The sequence below is a fragment of the Hemiscyllium ocellatum genome, assembly GCF_020745735.1.
Source record: "Hemiscyllium ocellatum isolate sHemOce1 chromosome 27 unlocalized genomic scaffold, sHemOce1.pat.X.cur. SUPER_27_unloc_3, whole genome shotgun sequence".
Classification (NCBI taxonomy): domain Eukaryota; kingdom Metazoa; phylum Chordata; class Chondrichthyes; order Orectolobiformes; family Hemiscylliidae; genus Hemiscyllium; species Hemiscyllium ocellatum.
In genome coordinates this window covers 557,913-583,126 of record NW_026867498.1, presented here as the reverse complement: position 1 = coordinate 583,126, position 25,214 = coordinate 557,913, and the positions used below count along the sequence as shown (strand labels likewise).

Sequence of the window (25,214 nt, the reverse complement as noted above, 5' to 3'; positions counted from 1 at the left end):
CCGACAAATACAAAGCTGGGAACAGAGTTCTCCGTTAATATTACCTACAAAGTGTGGTCCATTGTCCGAGCTAATGCACGCAGGTATACTGAAGGAATTATTTCCTTAAACAAAATCTTCACCACAGACTCAGCAGTAGTGTTAGGAAGAGGGTAGGCTTCAATCCACTTAGAAAAGACATCAACAATAAGCAAAACATATTTACAGCATCTCAACTCATTTCTACAACTCAATGAAGTCCAGTTGAAGTGTCTCCAAGGGACCCTCCAGCAAGGGAGTTCTCGTAGAGATACTTGAACTAAGAGGTGGGGGATCGCCTACCCACTGACCTGTATGATCACGTACAACATCCTGATCGGGAAAGCCACTGACTGAGTATCAATGCGACCTGGAACGATCTGAGATTATCCTGATGTCATCTGGTGCACCAGACCAGACACTTTCAACGTGGAGTCGCTTGAGCGATGGCGTGAGCTGCCAGAGGAAGTGGTGGGTGCTGGTACGATGATATGTCAAAAGGCTCTTGGACGGGCATCTGAATATGAAGGGTTCAGATGGGTCAGGGCCAAGTGATGGCAAATGCGACTGGAGTCATCGAGATGTACAGCACGGAAACAGACCCTTCGGTCCAACTCGTCCTTGCTGACAAGATAGCCAACCCAATTTAGTCCCAGCTGCCAGCACCCAGCCCATATCGGGGCCAAGTGATAGCAAACGTGACTAGATTAATTTCGGATATCTGGTCAGGTTGGGCCAAAGGGTCTGTTTCCGTGCTGTGTGATTCTAATGGTCTTCAGTGAAAGCAGAAGTGTGGTTGTGAAGGCTGGACTTTCAGGGCATGTTTTGCCCTGACTGGGAGCAGAAGAGTTTGACTGAAGTGTATCGGTGTTAATGCCTTGATGTCTCATTTTGCTCCCACCTTCCCGGGGTCGTTAACCATTTTGTGTCTGGTCCTTCCTCAAGAAGCTGCATTGCAGGTTCACCCTGAATTGGCACTTTGTTTTTGCTTCCCAAAATCAGACCTGCTCACTCTCAGTGTTGTGAAAGATATTAACTTTCAGGTGAAGGCATCCAAAATTCAGAGAGATGTCAGTCTTGATGTTTTTGCTTTTTCTGTCCCTGTAAGATCCTGAATCAGCACCTTCAGGGGAATTAGTTAGAGCGGAGTGAGAACAGAGGGGAAGGGAGAGTGGGATGGTGCTTTCAATTTTGTGGAACAACAAAAGAATATTCCACAGAAAGTAGAGTTGCTTGTTCTGAATTTCTACCCTGCACTGATAGTGATGACTTTTGTAATCTCTTTTTGCAGAGTATTTGAAAATCTGAAGACTGAAGTTTCAAAATCAACAGATGAAGGGCTTATGCCCGAAACATTGACTCTCCTGCTCCTCGGACGCTGCCTGACCTGCTGTTTTTCCAGCGCCATATTTTTTGACTGACTCTCCAGCGTCTGCAGTCTTCACTTTGATGTTAATGTCTGACAGTCACTCAATCCACCGGGACCACAACAATTTTTGATTTTGATTTCTGTGAGAGGGATCAACGCTTTTTGATTCCTGTTTGAGGACGTTTTCAACATCAGGTGGGACTGGACAAGAGACCCCACTGTTGCAGCGCACTGTGTGTGGAGCCTGAAACAGTTATACGGCCTGGGAAGGGGATTTCACGGCAGGGAGGAGTTCTACACGTGTTTGTGTGCAGCTGAAGCTTTGGCCATGGAGAAACCCGAGGAATCCCGCCCCGTGGAGAAACCGTGGAAGTGTGGTGACTGTGGGAAAGGCTTCCGCGTCCCGTCTGCCCTGGAGACTCATCGGCGCAGTCACACCGGGGAGAGGCCATTCCCCTGCACCGACCGCGGGAAGGCCTTCAGACATTCCTCCCACCTGCTGGCCCACCAGCGGGGCCACACAGGGGAAAGGCCCTTCAGCTGCCCAGAGTGTGGGAAGGCCTTCAGCACTTCCTCCACCCTGCTGAGCCACCAGCATGTCCACACGGGAGAGAGGCCGTTCAGCTGCCCTGAGTGTGGGAAGGCCTTCAGGTATTCCTCCACCTTGCGGACCCACCGGCGTTTCCACGCGGGGGAAAGGCCCTTCAGCTGCCCTGAGTGTGGGAAGGCCTTCAGGTATTCCTCCATCTTGTGGACCCACCGGCGTTTCCACGCGGGGGAGAGGCCCTTCAGCTGCCCCGAGTGTGGGAAGGCCTTTACCCGCGTCTCTGCCTTGCGGAGCCACCGGCGTGTCCACACCAGGGAGAGGTCCTTTAGCTGCCCCAAATGCAGGAAGGCCTTTACCGACATCTCCTCCCTGATGAAGCATCAGCGGATCCACACGGGGGAGATGCCCTTTACCTGCTCTCAGTGCGGGAAGGCCTTCAGCACATCCTCCCACCTGCTGACCCACCTGCATGTCCACACAGGGGAGAGACCGTACACCTGCCCTCACTGCGGGAAGGGCTTCAGGTATTCCTCCGGCCTGCTGACCCACCAGCGGGTCCACACAGGGGAGAGACCGTACACCTGCTCTCAGTGCGGGAAGGGCTTCACCTACTCCTCCCACCTGCGGAGACACCAGCGGATCCACACGGGGGAGAAGCCCATCAGCTGCCCAGAGTGCGGGAAGGCCTTGACCGACATCTCCTCCCTGATGAAGCATCTGCGGATCCATACCGGGGAGAGACCGTACACCTGCCCTCAGTGTGGGAAGGGCTTCAGCACATCTTCCTCCCTGCTGAGGCACCAGCGGATCCACACAGGGGAGAGACCGTACACCTGCCCTCACTGCGGGAAGGGCTTCACCTGCTCCTCCAACCTGCGGAGACACCAGCGAGTTCACGTGCCATTGCAGGGGGAGTGAAGGAGTGACGGCCGAGTCCCATTATCGACCGGACTATCCACCCGGTTCCGGGGACTCCCGGGTTCGAATCCCGCCACGACAGATGGCAGAATTGGTATTCGGTCAGAAATATGGAGTTCGGAATCTAACGATGAGACCGTTTCAGGGAGGGGGTGGTGTGGGGGAGAAAGCCCCCATCTGATTCACTCTCTCCCTTGTTAGGGAAGGGAACGGCCATTGTGGGAAAGGATTCACTCGGTCGTTCCAGCTGCATCCTTTACCCGGTCTGGCCTACACGTGACTCCAGACCCACAGCAGTCTGGTTGACTCTACACTGCCCTCCCCCCACTGGCAAAGGAGCGGGGAGAAACTTACTTGGAGACAGGGTATGGGTTGAAATTGCTGAGTGAGGCAATACTTCCTCCGGGTTACAGCTGTACCAAGGATCCAATTACAAAGGGACAACTTGGTGCTGGCCAATAGTAAAGACAGTGAGGGGGGTGGGGATGGGGCCAGGGGAGGTGTGGTGTGTGCACTTTCACCTTGAGCTGTTCAAAAAGCAACTACTTTTTCTCTGCCTTTTTGCTGGGGGGATCTGAAGCTGTAACAAAGTTGGGTTGCAATAAAGGTTACCTGAACTTACCACCGGGCTCAGACTCTCATTGAAAGCTTTGAGCTCCAAGAGGTTTTTGTTTTAAAGCTGCTCATTTCTTTCAGCCTCCTGCACTAAGTTTAGAACATAGAACAATCCAGCGCAGAACAGGCCCTTCGGCCCTCGATGTTGCGCCGACCTGTGAACTATTCTCAGCTCGTCCCCCTACACGATCCCAAAATCATCCATGCACTTATCTAAGGATTGTTTAAATCTCCCTAATGTGGCTGAGTTGACCACCTTAGCAGGTAGGGCATTCCACACCCTTACCACTCTCTGTATAAAGAACTTGCCTCTGACATCTGTCTTAAAGCTATCACTCCTCAATTTGTAGTTATACCCTCTCTTGAATAAGGGCACAACATTTGCAATCCTCTAGTCCTCAGGTACTAAACCCGTAGACAATGACGACTCAAATATCAAAGCCAAAGGCTCTGCTATCTCCTCCCTAGCTTCCCAGAGAATCCTCAGATAAATCCCATCCAGCCCAGGGACTTGTCTACTTTCACTCCTTCTCGAATTGATAACACCTGTGTGTAACTAACCTTGATACTTTTGAGTCTAATATCTCGTACCTCATTTTTTTCCTGAGTGAAAACCGATGAGAAATGTTCATTTAGCACCTCTCCGATCTCTACAGTGTCCACACTCCACTTCCTGCTTCTGTCTTTGACTGGCCCTATTCCTACCCTAATCAACCTTTTATTCCTCACATGCCTATGGGAAGCTTTAGGGTTCTCTTTTATTCTATTTGCCTAAGACTGCTCGTGTCCTCTCTTTGCTCTTCTTAACTCTCTCTTTAAATCCTTCCTCGGTGATCTGTAATTCTCTATCGCCTCATCTGTACCATCTTGCCTCATGGAACAGCATCATAAGACACAGAACTTATATCAAAAGATCAGTGTCATGCAACTGATAGAATATATTGAACAAACTTAGATAGTCTTCATCTCTTAGAATGGGTGCGGGCTTTGTTCATTAATATGTAACAATGTTCTTGAGATGACATAAGGTTTTATTAAAAAAAAGGCATCTCCGCTCAGACAATGCATTAAAGGTGTGAGATTTGAGTCTGTCAATATTCCAATCGTGAATCAGACTGGTTCTGTTTCCAAAGTCGGAATTTGTAAAATATTACATGCATTGACTGCCTGCAGATTGTGTGCTTTTTGAACAAAATTGAATGTATCTGCAAATATAATTCTGCCAATACAATTTCAACCCACAGAGTAGTGTGTGCGCGTGCATGAGAGAGTGAGAGTGTGTGCATGTGTGTTTGTGAGTGTGCACAGAAGTGTGTTGTGCATGCTTGGGAAAGTGAGAGTGTGATGGAGTATGAGGCTGTGAGTGTGAGAGAGTGTTGAGGGCTGTGTGTGTGTGTGTGTCTGTCTGAGAGATAGAGTATGTGTGAGAGAGAGAGGCTTAATAAAAGCAAGGGGTTGCATTTTTGGTAAAACAAGGACTTGTACAGATAATGGTTGGGCCATGAGTCATGTTAGAGAACAGATAGACATGGAGGTGGGGGATGGCGGTGTTCAGGTACATAGTTCTTTGGAAGTTGCATCACTGCTCGACAGGGTGGTTTTCAGACGGCATTTCGCAACATTGCCTTCATTGTTCACACCACTGAGTATAGGGATGACTTTTGTAATCTCTTTTTACATTTCAGGATCTGAAGATGGAAGTTTCATAATCAACAGATGAAGGCCTTACGCCCAAAACGTCAACTCTCCTGCTCCTCGGATGCTGCCTGACCTGCTGTGCTTTTCAAGCGCCGCACTTACTGACTCTTACTCTCCAGCGTCTGCAGTCCTTACTTTGACGTCCATGTCTGACAGTCATTCAATCCATCGGGACCGCAACAGTTTTCAACTATGATTCTGTGAGAAGGAGCAAAGCTTTTTGGTTCCTGTTTGGGTACGTTTTCAGCATCAGTGGGACTGGATGAGAGACCCTACCGTTGCAGCGCACTGAGTGAGGAGCGTGTAACAGCTCTACGGTTTGGAAAGAGGAATTCACGGTGGAGAGAAGCTCCACATGCGTTTGTGTGGGGCTGAAGCTTCGGCCATGGAGAAACCCGAGGAATCCCGCCCTGTGGAGAAGCCATGGAAGTGTGGCGACTGTAGGAAAGGCTTGTTTCCCGTCTGCTCTGGAGACTCATTGGCGCAGTCACACTGGGGAGAGGCCGTTCCCCTGCCCTGACTGTGGGAAGGGCTTCAGCGATTCCTCCAACATCCAGACCCACCAGTGGATCCACATGGGGAAGAGGCCCTTAAGCTGCCCCGAGTGCGGGAAGGCCTTTACCCAGGCCGCCTCCTTGCTGACCTACCAGCGGGATCACGTGGCATTGCAGGGGGAATGAAAGAAAGACGGCCGAGTGCCTTTACCAACTGACAATCAACCCAGTTCCAGTGGCTCCCGAGTTCGATTCCCACCGCGACAGATGGTGGAATTGGAATTTGGTCATAAATCTGGAGTTCAGAATCTAACAGTGAAACCATTGTCGGTGGGGTGGGGGTGGAAGAAAACCCCCATCTGATTCACTCAGTTCTTTTTTAGGGAAGACTTGAGCAGTTATTAGAGCAGTCGTCCCAGCTGCATCCTTTACCCGGTCTGGCCTACACGTGACTCCAGACCCACAGTAGTCTGGTTGACTCTACGCTGCTCATCCAACTTACTTGGATACAGGTTGAAATTGCTGAGTGAGGCAATACTCCCTCCAGGTTAAGGCTATACCAAGGATCCAATTACAAAGGGACAACTCAGTGGTGACCAATAATGGAGAAAGTGAGGGGTTGCACTTTGACCTTGAGCTGTTTTTTAAAACATTGCTACTTTTTCTCTGCCTTTCTGCTGGGAGATTCTGAAGCTGTAACAAAGTAGGGTCACAATAAAGATTACCTGAACTTCACACTGAGCTCAGACGCTCAATGACAGCTTTAAACTGCAACAGGTTTTTGGTTTAAAACTGCTGATTTCTTACAGGAGAAAGTGAGAACTGCAGATGCTGGAGATCAGGATCAAGATTAGAGTGGTACTGGCAAAGCACTGCAGGTCAGGCAGCGTCCGAGGAGCAGGAAAATCGACATTTCAGGTTTGCTCCAGACTGCAACCTCCTTACTCTGTCAACCATCTGTGAGTAAGGTACTCTCTTCACAACTCCTTTTCCATTTTTTTCATTCTGGGCTTCAATTTATGACTTGCAGCAACTGAAAGGAAAGAGAATGAATCCATGGAATGGACACTATCAGGGAAAAGTTTGTTTATAAACGGTGTTTCACGTATTGAGTGAATGTAAAGAGGAAGTGGTGGATGCATGTTCAGATGCAACGTTTAAAAGACATGTGGATAAGTACATGAATAGGGAAGGTGTGGAGGTATATGGGCCAAACACTGGCAAGTGGCACTAGTTTAGTTTGAGAACATAGTCAGCATGGAATAGTTGGACTGAAGGGTCCGTTTCTGTGCTGTCTGACCGTAACTGTTCTGTCGTGGTCTTAAAACCATTTTCTTGCCTTCCACTTTAAATGTGGTTCCTGTACCTGCATCCAACACAAACCACAAAAAGCCCTCATGCACACAACATAAAAATCCACACTTTATTGTTCAAAAATCAGATGAACTCAGCCTTGAATAAATTCAATGACTCCCTAACTGCAGGAAGACATCCCCAGTTCTAATCTCAGTCCAGCCTGCTAATATACCACTTGCCTTGCTGCACCTGTCTGACAACTGGCATTGACTGATGTAGAAGGATGCTGCTAATCAAAGCACTGATCACAGGCTGGTCTGGTTTCAGGTCCTGATTTCTCTATCCTCTGTTGATCTCCCTGTTCCCACAGACTAAGATGTCGGTCTGTTCTCAGCTCTGCTGGATTTCTGCTAAAGCTTTGACCCCGCCTTTTATAACTTCTGGAACGATAAAATATTCAATCAAGACCCAAGCCACAATCTCCCAGCCTGTCAACTATCCTAATAGAAGGTGTAGTCATAGCAGGGAATCAAACAAGAAAAATGAAACAAAATCATAAATAAATAGTTGCACGTGCTTAATGTTTGTTCATGAGGAAGTAAACCAGAAATAGGGGACTCCCAGGAATCTTAGTGAAGGTTTACAGGTTTGTGAAGGTTTGTAGCTCAGGTTGAGGTTCAGGGTGTAGGTTTGCTTGCTGAGCTGTAGGTTTGATATCCAGTCGTTTCATTACCTGGCCAGGTAACATCATCAGTGGTGACCTCCAAATGAAGCGAAGCTGTTGTCTCCTGCTTTCTATTTATATGTTTGTCCTGGATCGGGTTCCTGGGGTTTGTGGTGATGTCATTTCCTGTTCATTTTCTGAGGGATTGATAGATGGTATCTCGATCTATGTGTTTGTTTATGGCGTTGTGGTTGGAGTGCCAGGCCTCTCGGAATTCTCTGGCATGTCTTTGCTTAGCCTGTTCCAGGATAGATGTTGTCCCAGTCGAAGTGGTGGTTTTTTTCATCCGTATGTAGGGCTACGAGGGATAGAGGGTCGTGTCTTTTTGTGGCTAGCTGGTGTTCGTGTATCTTGGTGGCTAACTTTCTTCCTGTTTGTCCTACGTAGTGTTTGTGGCAGTCCTTGCAAACCCCCGGAGTATGGGTCTGGGTGGTATACGCTTCGATGGGTCGGGGTGGACTTGTTGGGCCGAAGGGCCTGTTTCCACACTGCAAGTAATCTAATCTAATCTAAAACGATTTACAAGGATGTTGCCAAGACTGGAGGATTTAAGCTATAGGGAGAGACAGAACAGGCTGGGGCTGCTTTCCCTGGAGCGTCAGAGGCTGAGGGGTGACCTTATAGAGGTTTATAAAATCATGAGGGGCATGGATAGGATAGATAGACAAAGTCTTTTCCATGGGATGGGAGAGTCCAGAACTCGAGGTCATAGGTTTAAGGTGAGAGGGGAAAGATATGAAAGAGACCTAAGGGGAAACCTTTTCATTTAGAGGGTGGTCCGTGTATGGAATGAGCTGCCAGAAGAAGTGGTGGAGGCTGGTACAATTGCAACATTTAAAAGGCAACTGGGGGAATATGGGCCCCGTGCTGGCAGGTGGGACTAGATTGGGTTGGGATATCTGGTCGGCATATACGAGTTGTCCAGGTTCAGGTGGATTGACAAGTACTAAAATACCCATAGTGCCCAGGGATGTGCAGGTTAGGTGCATTAGTCAGGGGTAAATGTTGAGCAATAGGGGTAAGGGGAATTGCGCGGTGGGTTACCCTTTGGAGGATCGGTGTGTAGTCTTTGGGTCGAGTGGCCTGCTTCCACACTGTGGGGAGTCTCTGAAGGGGAAGGGATTTTTGTAAACTGTGCAGGGCAATGCAGGCGTAGTGCGGGGGCCTGCTGTTGGCCTTGCCCTGCCCCTTGCTCCTCCCCCTGTTGTTGAGCTGTCTAAAAAACAGCTACTCTTTCTCTGCCCTTTTGCTGGGGGCATCTGAAGCTGGAACAATGTTGGGCCACAACAAAGGTAACCAGAACGTACTGCTGGGCTCAGGCTCTCATTGAAAGCTCCAAGCGGTTTTTGTTTTAAAGCTGCTCATTTCTTGCAGCCTCCTGCACTAAGTTTCCAATGTCGTGTATCAGATGGAGCAGTGAATGGGTAGCTGGTTTCATTAGAAATTATAAACTTTTCAGGAGTGCAGGCACTGCATCGTTTCATTGGCAGTTTACTGGCAGCACCGGGAGGTATGGGCTGTGTTCATGAGAAAGGAGGTGGAGGTGCTGCTGTTGGACTAGGTGGGACAAGGTTTAAAAATCACAACACCGGGTTATAGTCCAACAGTTTTATTTGGAAGCACTAGCTTTCGGAGCACTGCTCCTTCATTGGGTAGCTGTGGAGCAGGATCATAAGACGCAGAGTTAAGAGCAAAAGGTCACAGTGTCATGCAACTGATATGATATATTGACAAATGTAGATTGATGTTAAGCATTCAGCACACTTACCTTAATTGTTCACACCATTGAATAAAGGAGTTGGGACATCATGTTGAAGTTGTACAGGATGTTGGTGAAGTCACTTGTAGAGTACTGAGAAGGCTTCTGGTGGCCCTGTAATAGGAAGAATACTATTACAGAGGGTTCAGTAAAGATTTACCAGGATGTTGCCAGGACTGGAGGGTTTGAGTTATAAGGAGAAGCTGAGACTGTCTTCACTGGAGCACAGGAGGTTGGGGGGTGACCTCATTGAGATTGATATAATCATGAGGGCTCTAAGTAACATGAACGTCAAATAGCGAGGAGCCTGCACGGTTATGTCAAGTGAGTGGGGGAGAAATTGTGGCATTTGGACACTTTACATCCATCAGAAACAGCATCTCCATAGAGCATACTGTGCATGTCAGGTGAGGTGCCAGAAGACTGGAGGTTGGCTAACGTGGTGCCACTGTTTAAGAAGGGTGGTAAGGACAAGCCAGGGAACGATAGACCAGAGTGCCTGACATCAGTGGTGGGCACATTGTTGGAGGGAATCCTGAGGGACAGGACTCTACCTTCATCTAGGTGGATGGGCTGGGACTTTTTCACTGGAGCATTGGAGGTAGAGATGTGACCTCATCAACGTTTATAAAATCATGTGGGGAGAGATGAGGTGAACGAAGGGTGTCCTTCCTCTAGGGTAGGGGTTTCAAGACAAGGGAGCAAATTTTGACGGTGACAGGAGAAAAAGATTTTAAAAAGGGCACAATTTTTTTTACACAGAGTGGAACCACGTGAGGACTAAATGTCTAGAGGAAGTGGTGAATGCAGGTTCAGTAACGTCATGAATTGGAAAGGTTTGGAGGGATATGGGCCGAAACATTGGCAGGTGGGACTGGTTTAGTTTGAGAACATAGTCAGCATTAACTAGTTGGACTGAAGGGTCTGTTTCTCTGCTGTCTGACTCTGGAACTGTCTTAAAACTGGATACTGGTCTTAAAACCATTTTCTTGCCTTCCCCCACAAGCATCCACATAAAAATCATGTGAACTCAGCCTTGAATATATTCAATGACCCCCTAACTGCTGGAAGACATTCCCACTTCTGAACTCAATTCCTCTTGCTAATACACCACTTGCCTTGCTCATTGCCTGCTGCACCTGTCTGACAACTGGCACAGAAGGACACTGATGCCCCTCGGAACATCCACGCATCATTCCTGATGAAGAGCTTGTGCCCAAAACTTCGACTGACCTACTGCTCGGATGCACTTGAATGAATCTACTGTCCCTTCCTCTGCTGGCAATGCGTTCCATGCCCCTTCCCACTCCCCTTCTGACAAATTGGAGGAACAAAACCTCATCTTGTCTGAACAGTCCACAGCCCGGAGGACTCGACACTGAGTTCTCCAATTTCAAATAATCTCCCATGCCATTCCCCCAACTCACTTCCCAGCCCCTTCCACTCTTCCCTGCCAACTAGATTCCTTCCTCCCATTCACCAACCAGGTTATGGGGATAAGGCAGGAACAGGATACTGATTGAGGATGATCAGTCATGATCATAATGAATGGTGGTGCTGGCTCGAAGGGCAGAAGAGCTGACTCCTGCACCTATTGTCTATTGTACCCTCTACCTGTCTCCACCTATCCTCACTTCATCACCCTGCCCCCAGCACACCCTTGTTCCACAGCTCTCCCTGTACCCACCCCCAATCCTGAACAAGGGTTACACCACATACCTCTACTTCTCCATCTCCTGATACTGCCTGGCTTGCTGCGTTCTTCCAGTCTCCTGCCTGTCTATTTTGCCAATTGAGACAAAGGCTTGGACTAACTTTTCCAGAGTCTGTCCCCTCGCTGGATTCACTCCCATTCCTTTCAGTTGCTCCAAGTCAACAATTGAACCCCAGAATGAAACTTAAATGGAAAAGGTGGTGAGAAAACAGAATGCTGTACTCACAGATGTTGGACAGAGGAAGGAAGCTGCAGTCTGAGTGAAGCTCAACCGTCATTGAGAGAGAGGCGGGGCAGGAACTTCAGACCTCATGACTAATAGGGGAGCTCCGAATGGCAGGAGGACAAGTCTCCTTCCGGTTCTCCAGTGATCCTTATTTGTCCATCATAAGTCGGTTTTGCCCCTTTTCAGCCGACAATGAGGAACACGCCCAATGTTCTGGTGACATTGGCAAACAGGTGCCCTGCTTGTTGACACCGAGGAGTGTACACAATATGCTCTGCAGCAATGCTGGTGTTATTGACAGATTTGAAGTTTCTAAATGTCTATCGGAGATCCAAAAGGGCAGAGCGATATTTTTTTTCCCCCATGTGGCTCGATATTTGATTGAGCAGCCAGACAAATGCAAAAGCAATGTTTTTAAGTCTTTTCTTCCGTGTTGGGGTGATCTTCACAACTAGAGGACATAGGTTTAGGGTGAGGCCACAAAGATATAAAAGGTACCTGAAGGGCAATGTTTCCATGAAGAAGGGTGGTGCAGATATGGAATGAGCTGCCACAGGAAGTGGAGGAGGCCGGTATAATTACAGCCTTTAAAAGGTATCTGGATGGGTATATGAATAGGAATGGTTTAGAGGGATATAGTGCTGGCAAAGGGGACTTGATTCATGTAGGATATCTGGTTGGCGTGGACAGATTGGACTGAAGGGGTATGTTTCCGTGCTGTACATCTCTGACTAAATAATAAAGTCAACTTTTCCAATGAACAAACTATATCCATGTTAACAAGGCTTAGTGCACAACCTGCTTTACAAACCATTCTCAACAGGTCCTGCCCCTTCAATGACTGAGGAACATATACATGCTGGTGCATAGTATCCTTCACTAGTATTTACACACTACCCTCAGCAATTGCACAAGTAACAGCAAAGAGTAAACAGCACAAGGATTAAACACACAGTGAGGGGTAAACAGCACAAGGATTAAACACAGTGAGGGGCAAACAGCACAAGGATTAAACACACAGTGAGGGGCAAACAGCACAAGGATTAAACACACAGTGAGGGGCAAACAGCACAAGGATTAAACACACAGTGAGGGGTAAACAGCACAAGGATTAAACACACAGTGAGGGGTAAACAGCACAAGGATTAAACACACAGTGAGGGGTAAACAGCACAAGGATTAAACACACAGTGAGGGGCAAACAGCACAAGGATTAAACACACAGTGAGGGGCAAACAGCACAAGGATTAAACACACAGTGAGGGGTAAACAGCACAAGCGCCAGTAAAAGCAGATGGAAAGTGAGTGTAAAATGTGACTATGACAGGACAGGCCCCACATTCCTTCCCCTCCGTCCCCCCCCACAACCTGCCTCACCTTTCACCTCCCGGGCCCAGTACCTTCCAGGTGGCCCCATAGTTGACACAGGGGCCGCCCCACGACCAGTAGAACTCCACCACCCAGGCGCCCGACCAGTTCCCAAGCAGGTCCTTAACCCCATCCGCCTCCAGAATGTTCACCGGCTCCTGGCTGCTGTACAGCCGGCCGGTGTGGCCGTGACACAGCAGCTGCGCCAGGAAGGCGGCGGCCAGTGCCGGGTGTCTGCCCCGGGCCGCACGGCGCCATTTTCCTAACGGCCGCCCTCCCGCCATTTCCTCGCTCGAGCGACTTCTCCTCCCAACCGCCTTCGCCCCCGCGTGACGTCTGCACGGGGGGATGGGCGGGGCCGGGGGAGCCTCACCGTCACCAAGCAACAGCCACCTCGCGCTACAACTGCTCATTCACAAAAACAAACTCTCCTGTCTCGCTCTGCAGCTGCAGGGGGGGGGACACTGCCACGTTTCGAGGAGCCCTGTCTACATTGGGAAAGCTCACCGCTCCATTTAAACACATATTCCCACATCTAACGGAACGGCCTCATATCTAAAGGGGGCAATCTGCATTTTAAAGGGACATGGACATTTTAACGGTATTTCCGCAAATACAGGGATGTAAATGGACGAGATTACATTTCAAAGGGATGTGGCACATTCAAAGGGATATCTTAATATGTAAAGTGACGCAGTTATATCTAAATGAATGTACATTTCGAAGAGACGTTGCCCTGTTTATTAGTAGAGACAATAGGTGTGAATTCTGTGTGTGGTTAAGGCGGCATCTCGCAACCTCGCCTTCATTGTTCACACCACTGAGTCTCGGGGTTGGGACATCATGTCTGTTTCTGTGCTGTGTACCTCTTTTGAAAGCAGTAGAATTCTGAAAGGGGCTTGACAGGATAGATGCAGATAAAATGCCTCTTTGTGGGGAGGGTCTCGAATTCCGACAATGTGGAAGCAGGCCATTCAGCCCATCTATCTCACTCTGGCCCTCTGAACAGGATCCCATACCCAACCCCTACTCTGTATTTCCCATGGCCAATCCACCCTAACCTGTACATCCCTGGTCACTATGGGTAACTTAGCACGGCCAATTCTCCCTAACCTACACTCTAATCTATAAATTACCTTCTTAAGAATGTAATTTAAGTGCAGAGCTTTTCTAAGAAAAATGTCAGTTTGACTCAACATTGGGACACAGACAGAATTCACACCTATTGTCTCTACTTATAAACAGGGCAACGGCTCTTCGAAATGTAGATTCATTTAGATATAACTGCGTCACTTTACATATTAAGATATCCCTTTGAATGTGCCACATCCCTTTGAAATGTAATCTCGTCCATTTACATCTCTGTATTTGCGGAAATACCCGTTAAAATGTCCATGTCCCTTTAAAATGCAGATTTCCCCCTTTAGATATGAGGCCGTTCCGTTAGATGTGGGAATATGTGTTTAAATGGAGCGGTGAGCTTTCCCAATGTAGACAGGGCTCCTCGAAACGTGGCAGTGTCCCCCCCCTGCAGCTGCAGAGCGAGACAGGAGAGTTTGTTTTTGTGAATGAGCAGTTGTAGCGCGAGGTGGCTGTTGCTTGGTGACGGTGAGGCTCCCCCGGCCCCGCCCATCCCCCCGTGCAGACGTCACGCGGGGGCGAAGGCGGTTGGGAGGAGAAGTCGCTCGAGCGAGGAAGCGGCGGGAGGGCGGCCGTTAGGAAAATGGCGCCGTGCGGCCCGGGGCAGACACCCGGCACTGGCCGCCGCCGCCGCCTTCCTGGCGCAGCTGCTGTGTCACGGCCACACCGGCCGGCTGTACAGCAGCCAGGAGCCGGTGAACATTCTGGAGGCGGATGGGGTTAAGGACCTGCTTGGGAACTGGTCGGGCGCCTGGGTGGTGGAGTTCTACTGGTCGTGGGGCGGCCCCTGTGTCAACTATGGGGCCACCTGGAAGGTACTGGGCCCGGGAGGTGAAAGGTGAGGCAGGTTGTGGGGGGGACGGAGGGGAAGGAATGTGGGGCCTGTCCTGTCATAGTCACATTTTACACTCACTTTCCATCTGCTTTTACTGGCGCTTGTGCTGTTTACCCCTCACTGTGTGTTTAATCCTTGTGCTGTTTACCCCTCACTGTGTGTTTAATCCTTGTGCTGTTTGCCCCTCACTGTGTTTTTTAATCCTTGTGCTGTTTACCCCTCACTGTGTGTTTAATCCTTGTGCTGTTTACCCCTCACTGTGTGTTTAATCCTTGTGCTGTTTGCCCCTCACTGTGTTTTTTAATCCTTGTGCTGTTTACCCCTCACTGTGTGTTTAATCCTTGTGCTGTTTACCCCTCACTGTGTGTTTAATCCTTGTGCTGTTTACCCCTCACTGTGTGTTTAATCCTTGTGCTGTTTACCCCTCACTGTGTGTTTAATCCTTGTGCTGTTTACCCCTCACTGTGTGTTTAATCCTTGTGCTGTTTACCCCTCACTGTGTGTTTAATCCTTGTGCTGTTTACTCTTTGCTGTTACTTGAGCAATTGCTGAGGGTAGTGTGTAAATACTAGTGAAGGATACTATGCACCAGCATGTACATGTTCCTCAGTCATTGAAGGGGCAGGACCTGTTGAGAATGGTTAGTAAAGCAGGTTGTGCACTAAGCCTTGTTAACATGGATATAGTTTGTTCATTGGAAAAGTAGACTTTTTATTATTGAGAGTCAGATGTACAGCACGGAAACAGACCCATTGAGTCCAACCTGTCCACGCCAACCAGATATCCTACATGAATCAAGTCCCCTTTGCCAGCACTATATCCCTCTAAACCATTCCTATTCATATACCCATTCTGATACCTTTTAAAGGCTGTAATTATACCGGCCTCCACCACTTCCTCTGGCAGCTCATTCCATATCTGCACCACCCTTCTTCATGGAAACATTGCCCTTCAGGTACCTTTTATGTATTTGTGGCCTCACCCTAAACCTATGTCCTCTAGTTGTGAAGGTCACCCCAACATGGAGGAAAAGACTTAAAAACATTGCTTTTGCACTTGTCTGGCTGCTCAATCAAATATCGAGCCACATGGGGGAAAAAAAATCGCTCTGCCCTTTTGGATCTCCGATAGACATTTAGAAACTTCAAATCTGTCAATAACACCATTGTTGCAGAGCATATTGTGTACACTCCTCGGTGTCAACAAGCAGGGCACATGTTTGCCAATGTCACCAGAACATTGGGCGTGTTCCTCATTGTCGGCTGAAAAGGGGCAAAACCGACTTATGATGGACAAATAAGGATCACTGGAGGACCGGAAGGAGACTTGTCCTCCTGCCATTCGGAGCTCCCCTATTAGTCATGAGGTCTGAAGTTCCTGCCCCTCCTCTCTCTCAATGACGGTTGAGCTTCACTCAGACTGCAGCTTCCTTCCTCTGTCCTACATCCGTGTGTACAGCATTCTGTTTTCTCACCACCTTTTCCATTTAAGTTTCATTCTGGGGTTCAATTGTTGACTTAGAGGAACTGAAAGGAATGGGAGTGAATCCAGCGAGGGGACAGACTCTGGAAAAGTTAGTCCAAGCCTTTGTCTCAATTGGCAAAATAGACAGGCAGGAGACTGGAAGAACGCAGCAAGCCAGGCAGTATCAGGAGGTGGAGAAGTAGAGGTATGTGGTGTAACCCTTGTTCAGGATTGGGGGTGGGTATAGGGAGAGCTGTGGAACAAGGGTGTGCTGGGGGCAGGGTGATGAAGTGAGGATAGGTGAAGCCAAGTGGAGGGTACAATAGACAATAGGTGCAGGAGTCAGCTCTTCTGCCCTTCGAGCCAGCACCACCACTCATTATGATCATAGCTGATCATCCTCAATCAGTATCCTGTTCCTGCCTTATCCCCATAACCTGGTTGGTGAATGGGAGGATGGAATCTAGTTGGCAGGGAAGAGTGGAAGGGGCTGGGAAGTGAGTTGGGGGATGGGATTGGAGATTATTTGAAATTGGAGAACTCAGTGTCGAGTCCTCCGGGCTGTGGACTGTTCAGACAAGATGAGGTTTTGTTCCTCCAATTTGTCAGAAGGGGAGTGGGAAGGGGCATGGAACGCATTGCCAGCAGAGGAAGGGACAGTAGATTCATTCAAGTGCATCCGAGCAGTAGGTCAGTCGAAGTTTTGGGGCACAAGCCCTTCATCAGGAATGATGCATGGATGTTCAGAGGGGCATCAGTGTCCTTCTGTGCCAGTTGTCAGACAGGTGCAGCAGGCAATGAGCAAGGCAAGTGGTGTGTTAGCAAGAGGAATTAAGTTCAGAAGTGGTAATGTCTTCCAGCAGTTAGGGGGTCATTGAATATATTCAAGGCTGAGTTCACATGATTTTGATGTGGATGCTTGTGGGGGAAGGCAAGAAAATGGTTTTAAGACCAGTATCCAGTTTTAAGACAGTTCCAGAGTCAGACAGCACAGAAACAGACCCTTCAGTCCAACTAGTTAATGCTGACTATGTTCTCAAACTAAACCAGTCCCACCTGCCAATGTTTCGGCCCATATCCCTCCAAACCTTTCCTATTCATGACGTTACTGAACCTGCATTCACCACTTCCTCTAGACATTCAGTCCTCACGTGGTTCCACTCTGTGTAAAAAAAAAAATTGTGCCCTTTTTAAAATCTTTTTCTCCTGTCACCGTCAAAATTTGCTCCCTAATCTTGAAACCCCTACCCTAGGGGAAGGACACCCTTCGTTCACCTCATCTCTCCCCTCATGATTTTATAAACGTTGATGAGGTCACATCTCCACTTCCAATGCTCCAGTGAAAAAGTCCCAGCCCATCCACCGAGATGAAGGTAGAATCCTGTCCCTCAGGATTCCCTCCAACAATGTGCCCACCACTGATGTCAGGTACACTGGTCTATAGTTCCCTGGCTTGTCCTTACCACCCTTCTTAAACTGTGGCACCACATGAGCCAACCTCCAGTCTTCTGGCACCTCACCTGACATGCACAGTGTGCTCTATGGAGATGCTGTTTCTGATGGATGTAAAGTGTCCAAATGCCACAATTTCCCCCCCACTCACTTGACATAACCGTGCAGGCTCCTCGCTATTTGATGTTCACGTTACTTAGAGCCCTCATGATTATATCAATCTCAATGAGGTCACCCCTCAACCTTCTATGCTCCAGTGAAGACAGTCTCGGCTTCTCCTTATAACTCAAACCCTCCAGTCCTGGCAACATCCTGGTAAATCTTTACTGAACCCTCTGTAATAGTATTCTTCCTATTACAGGGCCACCAGAAGCCTTCTCAGTACTCTACAAGTGACTTCACCAACATCCTGTACAACTTCAACATGATGTTCCAACTCCTTTATTCAATGGTGTGAACAATTAAGGTAAGTGTGCTGAATGCTTCACATCAATCTACATTTGTCAATATATCATATCAGTTGCATGACACTGTGACCTTTTGCTCTGAACTCTGCATCTTATGATCCTGCTCCACAGCTACCCAATGAAGGAGCAGTGCTCCGAAAGCTAGTGCTTCCAAATAAAAGTGTTGGACTATAACCCAGTGTTGTGATTTTTAAACCTTGTCCCACCTCCTTTCTCATGAACACAGCCCATACCTTCCGATGCTGCCAGTAAACTGCCAATGAAACGATGCAGTGCCTGCACTCCTGAAAAGTTTATAATTTCTCGTGAAACCAACTACTCATTCACTGCTCCATCTGATACACGACATTGGAAACTTAGTGCAGGAGGCTGCAAGAAATGAGCAGCTTTAAAACAAAAACCGCTTGGAGCTTTCAATGAGAGCCTGAGCCCAGCAGTACGTTCTGGTTACCTTTATTGTGGCCCAACATTGTTACAGCTTCAGATGCCCCCAGCAAAAGGGCAGAGAAAGAGTAGCTGTTTTTCAGACAGCTCAACAACAGGGGGAGGAGCAAGGGGCAGGGCAAGGCCAACAGTAGGCCCCCGCACTACGCCTGCATTGCCCTGCACAGTTTACAAAAATCCCTTCCCCTTCAGAGACTCCCCACAGTGTGGAAGCAGGCCACTCGACCCAAAGACTACACACTGATCCACCAAAGGGTAACCCACCGCGCAATTCCCCTTACCCCTATTGCTCAACATTTCGCCCTGACTAATGCACCTAACCTGCACATCCCTGGGCACTATGGGTATTTTAGTACTGTCAATCCACCTGAACCTGGACAACTCGTATATGCCGACCAGATATCCCAACCCAATCTAGTCCCACCTGCCAGCACGGGGCCCATATCCCCCCAGTTGCCTTTTAAATGTTGCAATTGTACCAGCCTCCACCACTTCCTCTGGCAGCTCATTCCATACACGTACCACCCTCTAAATGAAAAGGTTTCCCCTTAGGTCTCTTTCATATCTTTCCCCTCTCACCCTAAACCTATGACCTCTAGTTCTGGACTCTCCCATCCCATGGAAAAGACTTTGTCTATCTATCCTATCCATGCCCCTCATGATTTTATAAACCTCTAAGGTCACCCCTCAGCCAGGGAAAACGCTCCAGGGAAAACAGCCCCAGCCTGTTCTGTCTCTCCCTATAGCTTAAATCCTCCAGTCTTGGCAACATCCTTGTAAATCTTTTTAGATTAGATTAGATTACTTGCAGTGTGGAAACAGGCCCTTCGGCCCAACATGTTCACACCGACCCGCCGACGCGTATACCACCCAGACCCATACTCCGGGGGTTTGCAAGGACTGCCACAAACACTACGTAGGACAAACAGGAAGAAAGTTAGTCACCAGGATACATGAACACCAGCTAGCCACAAAAAGACACGACCCTCTATGCCTCGTAACCCTTCATGTGGATGAAAAAAACCACCACTTCGATTGGGACAACATCTATCCTGGGACAGGCTAAGCAAAGACATGCCAGAGAATTCCGAGAGGCCTGGCACTCCAACCACAACGCCATAAACACACACACAGATCTCGATACCATCTATCAACCCCTCAGAAAATGAACAGGAAATGACATCACCACAAACCCCAGGAACCTCATCCAGGACAAACATATAAATAGAAAGCAGGAGACAACAGCTTCGCTTCATTTGGAGGTCACCACTGATGATGTTACCTAGCCAGGTAATGAAACGACTGGATATCAAACCTACAGCTCAGCGAGCAAACCTACACCCTAAACCTCCACCTGAGCTCCAAACCTTCACAAACCTGTAAACCTTCGCTAAGATTCCTGGGAGTCCCCTATTTCTGGTTTACTTCCTCATGAACAAACATTAAGAACGTGCACCTATTTATTTATGATTTTGTTTCATTTTTCTTGTTTTGATTCCCTGCTATGACTACACCTTGTATTAGGATAGTTGACAGGCTGGGAGATTGTGGCTTGGGTCTTGATTGAATATTTTATCGTTCCAGAAGTTATAAAAGGCGGGGTCAAAGCTTTAGTAGAAATCCAGCAGAGCTGAGAACAGACCGACATCTTAGTCTGTGGGAACAGGGAGATCAACAGAGGATAGAGAAACCAGGTCCTGAAACCAGACCAGCCTGTGATCAGTGCTTTGATTAGCAGCATCCTTCTACATCAGTCAATGCCAGTTGTCAGACAGGTGCAGCAAGGCAAGTGGTATATTCGCAGGCTGAACTGAGATTAGAACTGGGGATGTCTTCCTGCAGTTAGGGAGTCATTGAATTTATTCAAGGCTGAGTTCATCTGATTTTTGAACAATAAAGTGTGGATTTTTATGTTGTGTGCATGAGGGTTTTTTTTTGTGGTTTATGTGTTGGATGCAGGTACAGTAACCACATTTAAAGTGCAAGGCAAGAAAATGGTTTTAAGACCATGACAGATGTTGTCCCAATCGAAGGGTTACGGTCAGACAGCACAGAAACGGACCCTTCAGTCCAACTATTCCATGCTGACTATGTTCTCCAACTAAACTAGTGCCACTTGCCAGTGTTTGGCCCATATACCTCCACACCTTCCCTATTCATGTACTTATCCACATGTCTTTTAAACATTGCATCTGAACATGCATCTACCACTTCCTCTTTACATTCACTCAATACAGGAAATACACTGTTTATAAACAAACTTTTCCCTGATAGTGTCCATTCCATGGATTCATTCTCTTTCCTTTCAGTTGCTGCAAGTCATAAATTGAAGCCCAGAATGAAAGAAATGGAAAAGGAGTTGTGAAGAGAGTACCTTACTCACAGATGGTTGACAGAGTAAGGAGGTTGCAGTCTGGAGCAAACCCGAAATGTCGATTTTCCTGCTCCTCGGACGCTGCCTGACCTGCAGTGCTTTGCCAGCACTACTCTAATCTTGACCCTGATCTCCAGCATCTGCAGTTCTCACTTTCTCCTGTAAGAAATCAGCAGTTTTAAACCAAAAACCTGTTGCAGTTTAAAGCTCTCATTGAGAGTCTGAGCTCAGTGTGAAGTTCAGGTAATCTTTATTGTGACCCAACTTTGTTACAGCTTCAGAATCTCCCAGCAGAAAGGCGTAGAAAAAGGAGCAATTTTTTAAAAAACAGCTCAAGGTCAAAGTGCAACCCCTCACTTTCTTCATTATTGGTCACCACTGAGTTGTCCCTTTGTAATTGGATCCTTGATATAGCCTTAACCTGGAGGAAGTATTGCCTCACTCAGCAATTTCAACCTGTATCCCAGTAAGTTGGATGAGCAGCGTAGAGTCAACCAGACTACTGTGTGTCTGGAGTCATGTGTAGGCTAGACCGGGTAAAGGATGCAGCTGGGACGACTGCTCTAATACCCGCTCAAGTCTTCCCTAAAAAAGAACTGAGTGAATCAAATGGGGGTTTTCTTCCGCCCCCACCCCACCGACAATGGTTTCACCGTTAGATTCTGAACTCCAGATTTCTGACCAAATTCCAATTCCACCATCTGTCGCGGTGGGAATCGAACTCGGGAGCCACTGGAACTGGGTTGATTGTCAGTTGGTAAAGGCACTCGGCCGTCTTTCTTTCAATCCCCCTGCAATGCCATGTGATCCCGCTGGGAGGTCAGCAAGGAGGCGGCCTGGGTAAAGGCCTTCCCGCCTTAAGGGCCTCTCCCCCATGTGGATACACTGGTGGGTCTGGAGGAATCGCTGAAGCCCTTCCCACAGTCAGGGCAGGGGAACGGCCTCTCCCCAGTGTGACTGCGCCAATGGGTCCCCAGGGCAGACGGGAAACAAGCCTTTCCCACAGTCGCCACACTTCCATGGTTTCTCCACAGGGCGGGATTCCTCGGGTTTCTCCATGGCCGAAGCTTCAGCCCCACACAAACGCATGTGGAGCTTCTCTCCACCGTGAATTCCTCTTTCCAAACCGTATAGCTGTTACACGCTCCTCACTCAGTGCACTGCAACGGTAGGGTCTCTCATCCAGTCCCACTGATGCTGAAAACGTACCCAAACAGAAACCAAAAGGCTTTGCTCCTTCTCACAGAATCATAGTTGAAAACTGTTGCTGTCCCAATGGATTGAATGACTGTCAGACATGGACGTCAAAGTAAGGACTGCAGACGCTGGAGAGTCAGAGTCAGAAGGTGCGGCGCTGGAAAAGCACAGCAGGTCAGGCAGCAGCCGAGGAGCAGGAGAGTCAACGTTTTGGGTATAAGGCCTTCATCTGTTGATTTTGAAACTTCCATCTTCAGATCCTGAAATGTAAAAAGAGATTACAAAAGTCATCACTGTCAGTGCAGGGTAGAAATTCTGAACAAGGAATTCTGCGGAAAGTTCTTTTCTTTTGTTATTCCACAAAATTGAAAGCACCATCCCACTCTCTCTTCCCCTCTGTTCTCACTCTGATCTAACTCATTCCCCTGAAGGTGCTGATTCAGGATCTTCCAGGGGCAGAAAAGCAAAAACATCAAGACTGACATCTCTCTGAATTTTGGATAACTCCACCTGGAAGTTAATATCTTTCACAATATTGGGATACTGCTGAGAGGTGAGGAGGTCTGATTTTGGGAAGCCAAAAAAGAAACCAACGAGTTTGTACCAATCCCTTCCCTTCAGAGAATCCCCAGAGTGTGAAAGCAGGCCACTCAGCCCCACAAATCCACACCGACCCTCTGAAGGGTAACAGACCCACACCTATTCCCCTACCCCTATTGCTCTACATTTACCCCCTGATTAATGCACCTAAACTGCACATCTCTGGGCACGGTCAATCCATCCTAACCTGGACAAAGTGAAAAATCACACCACCAGGTGAGCGTTCAACAGGTTTATTTGGAAGCACTCGCTTTCAGAGCGCTGATCCTTCAGGTGGTTGTGGAGAATAAGATCATAAGACACAACTTATAGAAAAACATTGTAGTGTCCTGCCACCGAAATGATATATTGAACAAACCTGGATTGTCAAGTCTTTCATCTTTTAGACTGGGTTGCAGCTATCATTCACATGTAAATCCCAGACCTTCCTGCAAGGCACCTTATCAAGATAACTCGAGGTTTTATCGCAAAATGTGACATCTCAGTTCAGACAACGCATTAAAGGTGTGAGGTCAGAGTCTGTCTGTGTGTCCCAGTCTTGAGTCAGACTGGTTCTACTTCCAAAGTGGAATTTACAAAATATTACATGGATTGACTGCTTACAGGTTGTGTATTTTTTGAGCAAAATAGAAGTATCATTCTGCAAATACAAATTTACCCCCATGGACTTGTTATGTGCGTCTGTGCATGAGAGAGAGAAAAAGTCAATGTCCGTGCTGTATAGCTCGATGCCAATTTGATAGCAGATGCTTTAGTCCTGTTGACGTAAATATTATTGTAAATCAGAGCTGCATACGAACAGTTCGATGTAAGACAGAAAGAATTCCTCAAATAGGACACCATACAAATCCTTGGGAGAGCCCTATTTCTGGGGGAGGGGGGGGTCAAAGCTTCAACAGAAATCCAGCAGAGCTGAGAACAGACTGACATCCACATGCCTTTTAAATGTTGTAATTGTGCCAGTCTCCACCACTTCCTCTGGCAGGTCGTGCCATACATGCACCACCCTCTGTGTGAAAAGGTTGCCCCTCAGACCCCTGTTAAATCATTCTGCTCTCACCTCAAACATATGCCTTCTAGTTTTCTTGGACTCCCCTACTCTGGGGGAAAAGACCTTAGGTTCCCCCCCCCCCCTATCCATGCCTATTACAAAGGTCTATAAGTTTACCCCTCAGCCTCTGATGCTCCATGGAAAATGTCCCTGGCCTATTCAGCCTCTCCCTATAGCCCAAATCTTTTCTGACCCCTTTCAAAGTTTCATAACATCTTTCCGACAGCAGGGAGATGAGAACTGAACGCAGTATTCCAAAATTGGCTGAACCAACATCCTGGACAGCCACAACATGACCTCCCAACTCATCTACTCAATTCTCTGACCAATAAAGGCCATCCTACCAAATGCCTCATTCACTATCCTGTCTACCTGAGACTCTACTTTCAAGGAACTATGGACCCTGCACTCCAAGGTCTCTTTGTTCTGCAACACTCCCCTTAACTGTGTCAGTCCTGCCTGAATTGCTTGACCAAAATGCAACAACTCTCATTTCTCAAAATTTAATTCCATCTACCACACTTTGGCCCATCCGATCAATTCTAATTTATAGCGAACTCACTTTTCTCTCTCATTTTCGAGAAGCTGAAAATCTCCATCCCACACACTCCCTCCATTCTCAGTTTACTGACCCTAATCCCTGCTGTACCTCATCCTGAAGGGTCTGGTTCATGCTGATTCATAGGCCCACACTCGGGAGGGGGTGGGTCTAAATGAAACCTCCATAATCCTGAACAGCCCAGACAGAGTGGACATTGCGAAGATGTTTCCATTGGTAGGACAGACTCAGACCAGAGGCACAGCCTTAGAGTAAAGGGAAGTCCTTTTAGAAAGGAGAAACTTCTTCAGCCAGAGAGCGGTGAATCTGTGGAATCTATTTCCATAGAAGGCTGTGGAGGCCAGGTCACTGGGGATATTTAAAACTGAGACAGATCGGTTCTTGAGTATCAAGGGGATCGAGGGTCACGGGGAGAATGGGGTTGAGAAACCTAGCAGCCACGATTGAATGGGGTGATTAGACCTGATGGACTGAATTTCTGTTCCTCTGACTTAGGGTCTCTTGCTGTCCTGGACACAGAGTGAGAGAGTTGGGAGCAAGACTAGGCCATTCGGTCTTTCGAGTCGGCACCAGCATTGAACAATTCATAACTGGATAGGAATATACCTACAGCTAGGTGGATAGGCTGGGACTTTTTTTCACTGGAACACATGAGGTTGAGAGGTGACCTTAAAAGAGGTTCATAAAATCCTGAGGAGGGTAGATGAGGTGAACCGCAGGTTCACCTAGGATGGGGGTTTCAAGATTAGGGAGCAAATGAGGAAGGTGAGTGGAGAAAGATTTTCAAAAGACTGGAGTAGCGCCTTTTTTTTTTGAGAGTAGTTTGTGTGTGGAATCAATGTCCAGACACGGTGGTGGATGTAGGTACAGTAACAAGGTTTAAAA

At 47.9% G+C, this 25,214-nt stretch overlaps 1 protein-coding gene and 2 pseudogenes across 3 annotated transcripts in view; 2 read left to right on the top strand and 1 right to left on the bottom strand.

Moving 5' to 3' along the window:
* Positions 1-3,340, top strand: part of LOC132807998 (zinc finger protein 208-like) — a 216,732-nt pseudogene extending 213,392 nt beyond the window's left edge.
* Positions 1-13,049, bottom strand: part of LOC132808045 (sulfhydryl oxidase 2-like) — a 32,500-nt gene extending 19,451 nt beyond the window's left edge. For 2 of the 3 annotated variants that reach the window (XM_060821960.1, XM_060821959.1), the window contains exons 1-2: positions 12,756-13,049; positions 9,448-9,552 (exon numbers count right to left, since the gene is read on the bottom strand). In XM_060821960.1, the coding sequence (XP_060677943.1) occupies positions 9,486-9,552; positions 12,756-13,030 (342 nt within the window). In that variant the 5' untranslated portion in view covers positions 13,031-13,049 and the 3' untranslated portion in view covers positions 9,448-9,485. Of the gene's footprint in view, positions 1-9,272; positions 9,336-9,447; positions 9,553-12,755 lie in introns of those variants that run through there. The other variant, XM_060821958.1, reaches the window with a different exon arrangement.
* Positions 13,050-14,443: 1,394 nt separating this feature from the next.
* LOC132808028 (zinc finger protein 239-like) overlaps positions 14,444-25,214 on the top strand; it is a 33,253-nt pseudogene continuing 22,482 nt past the window's right edge.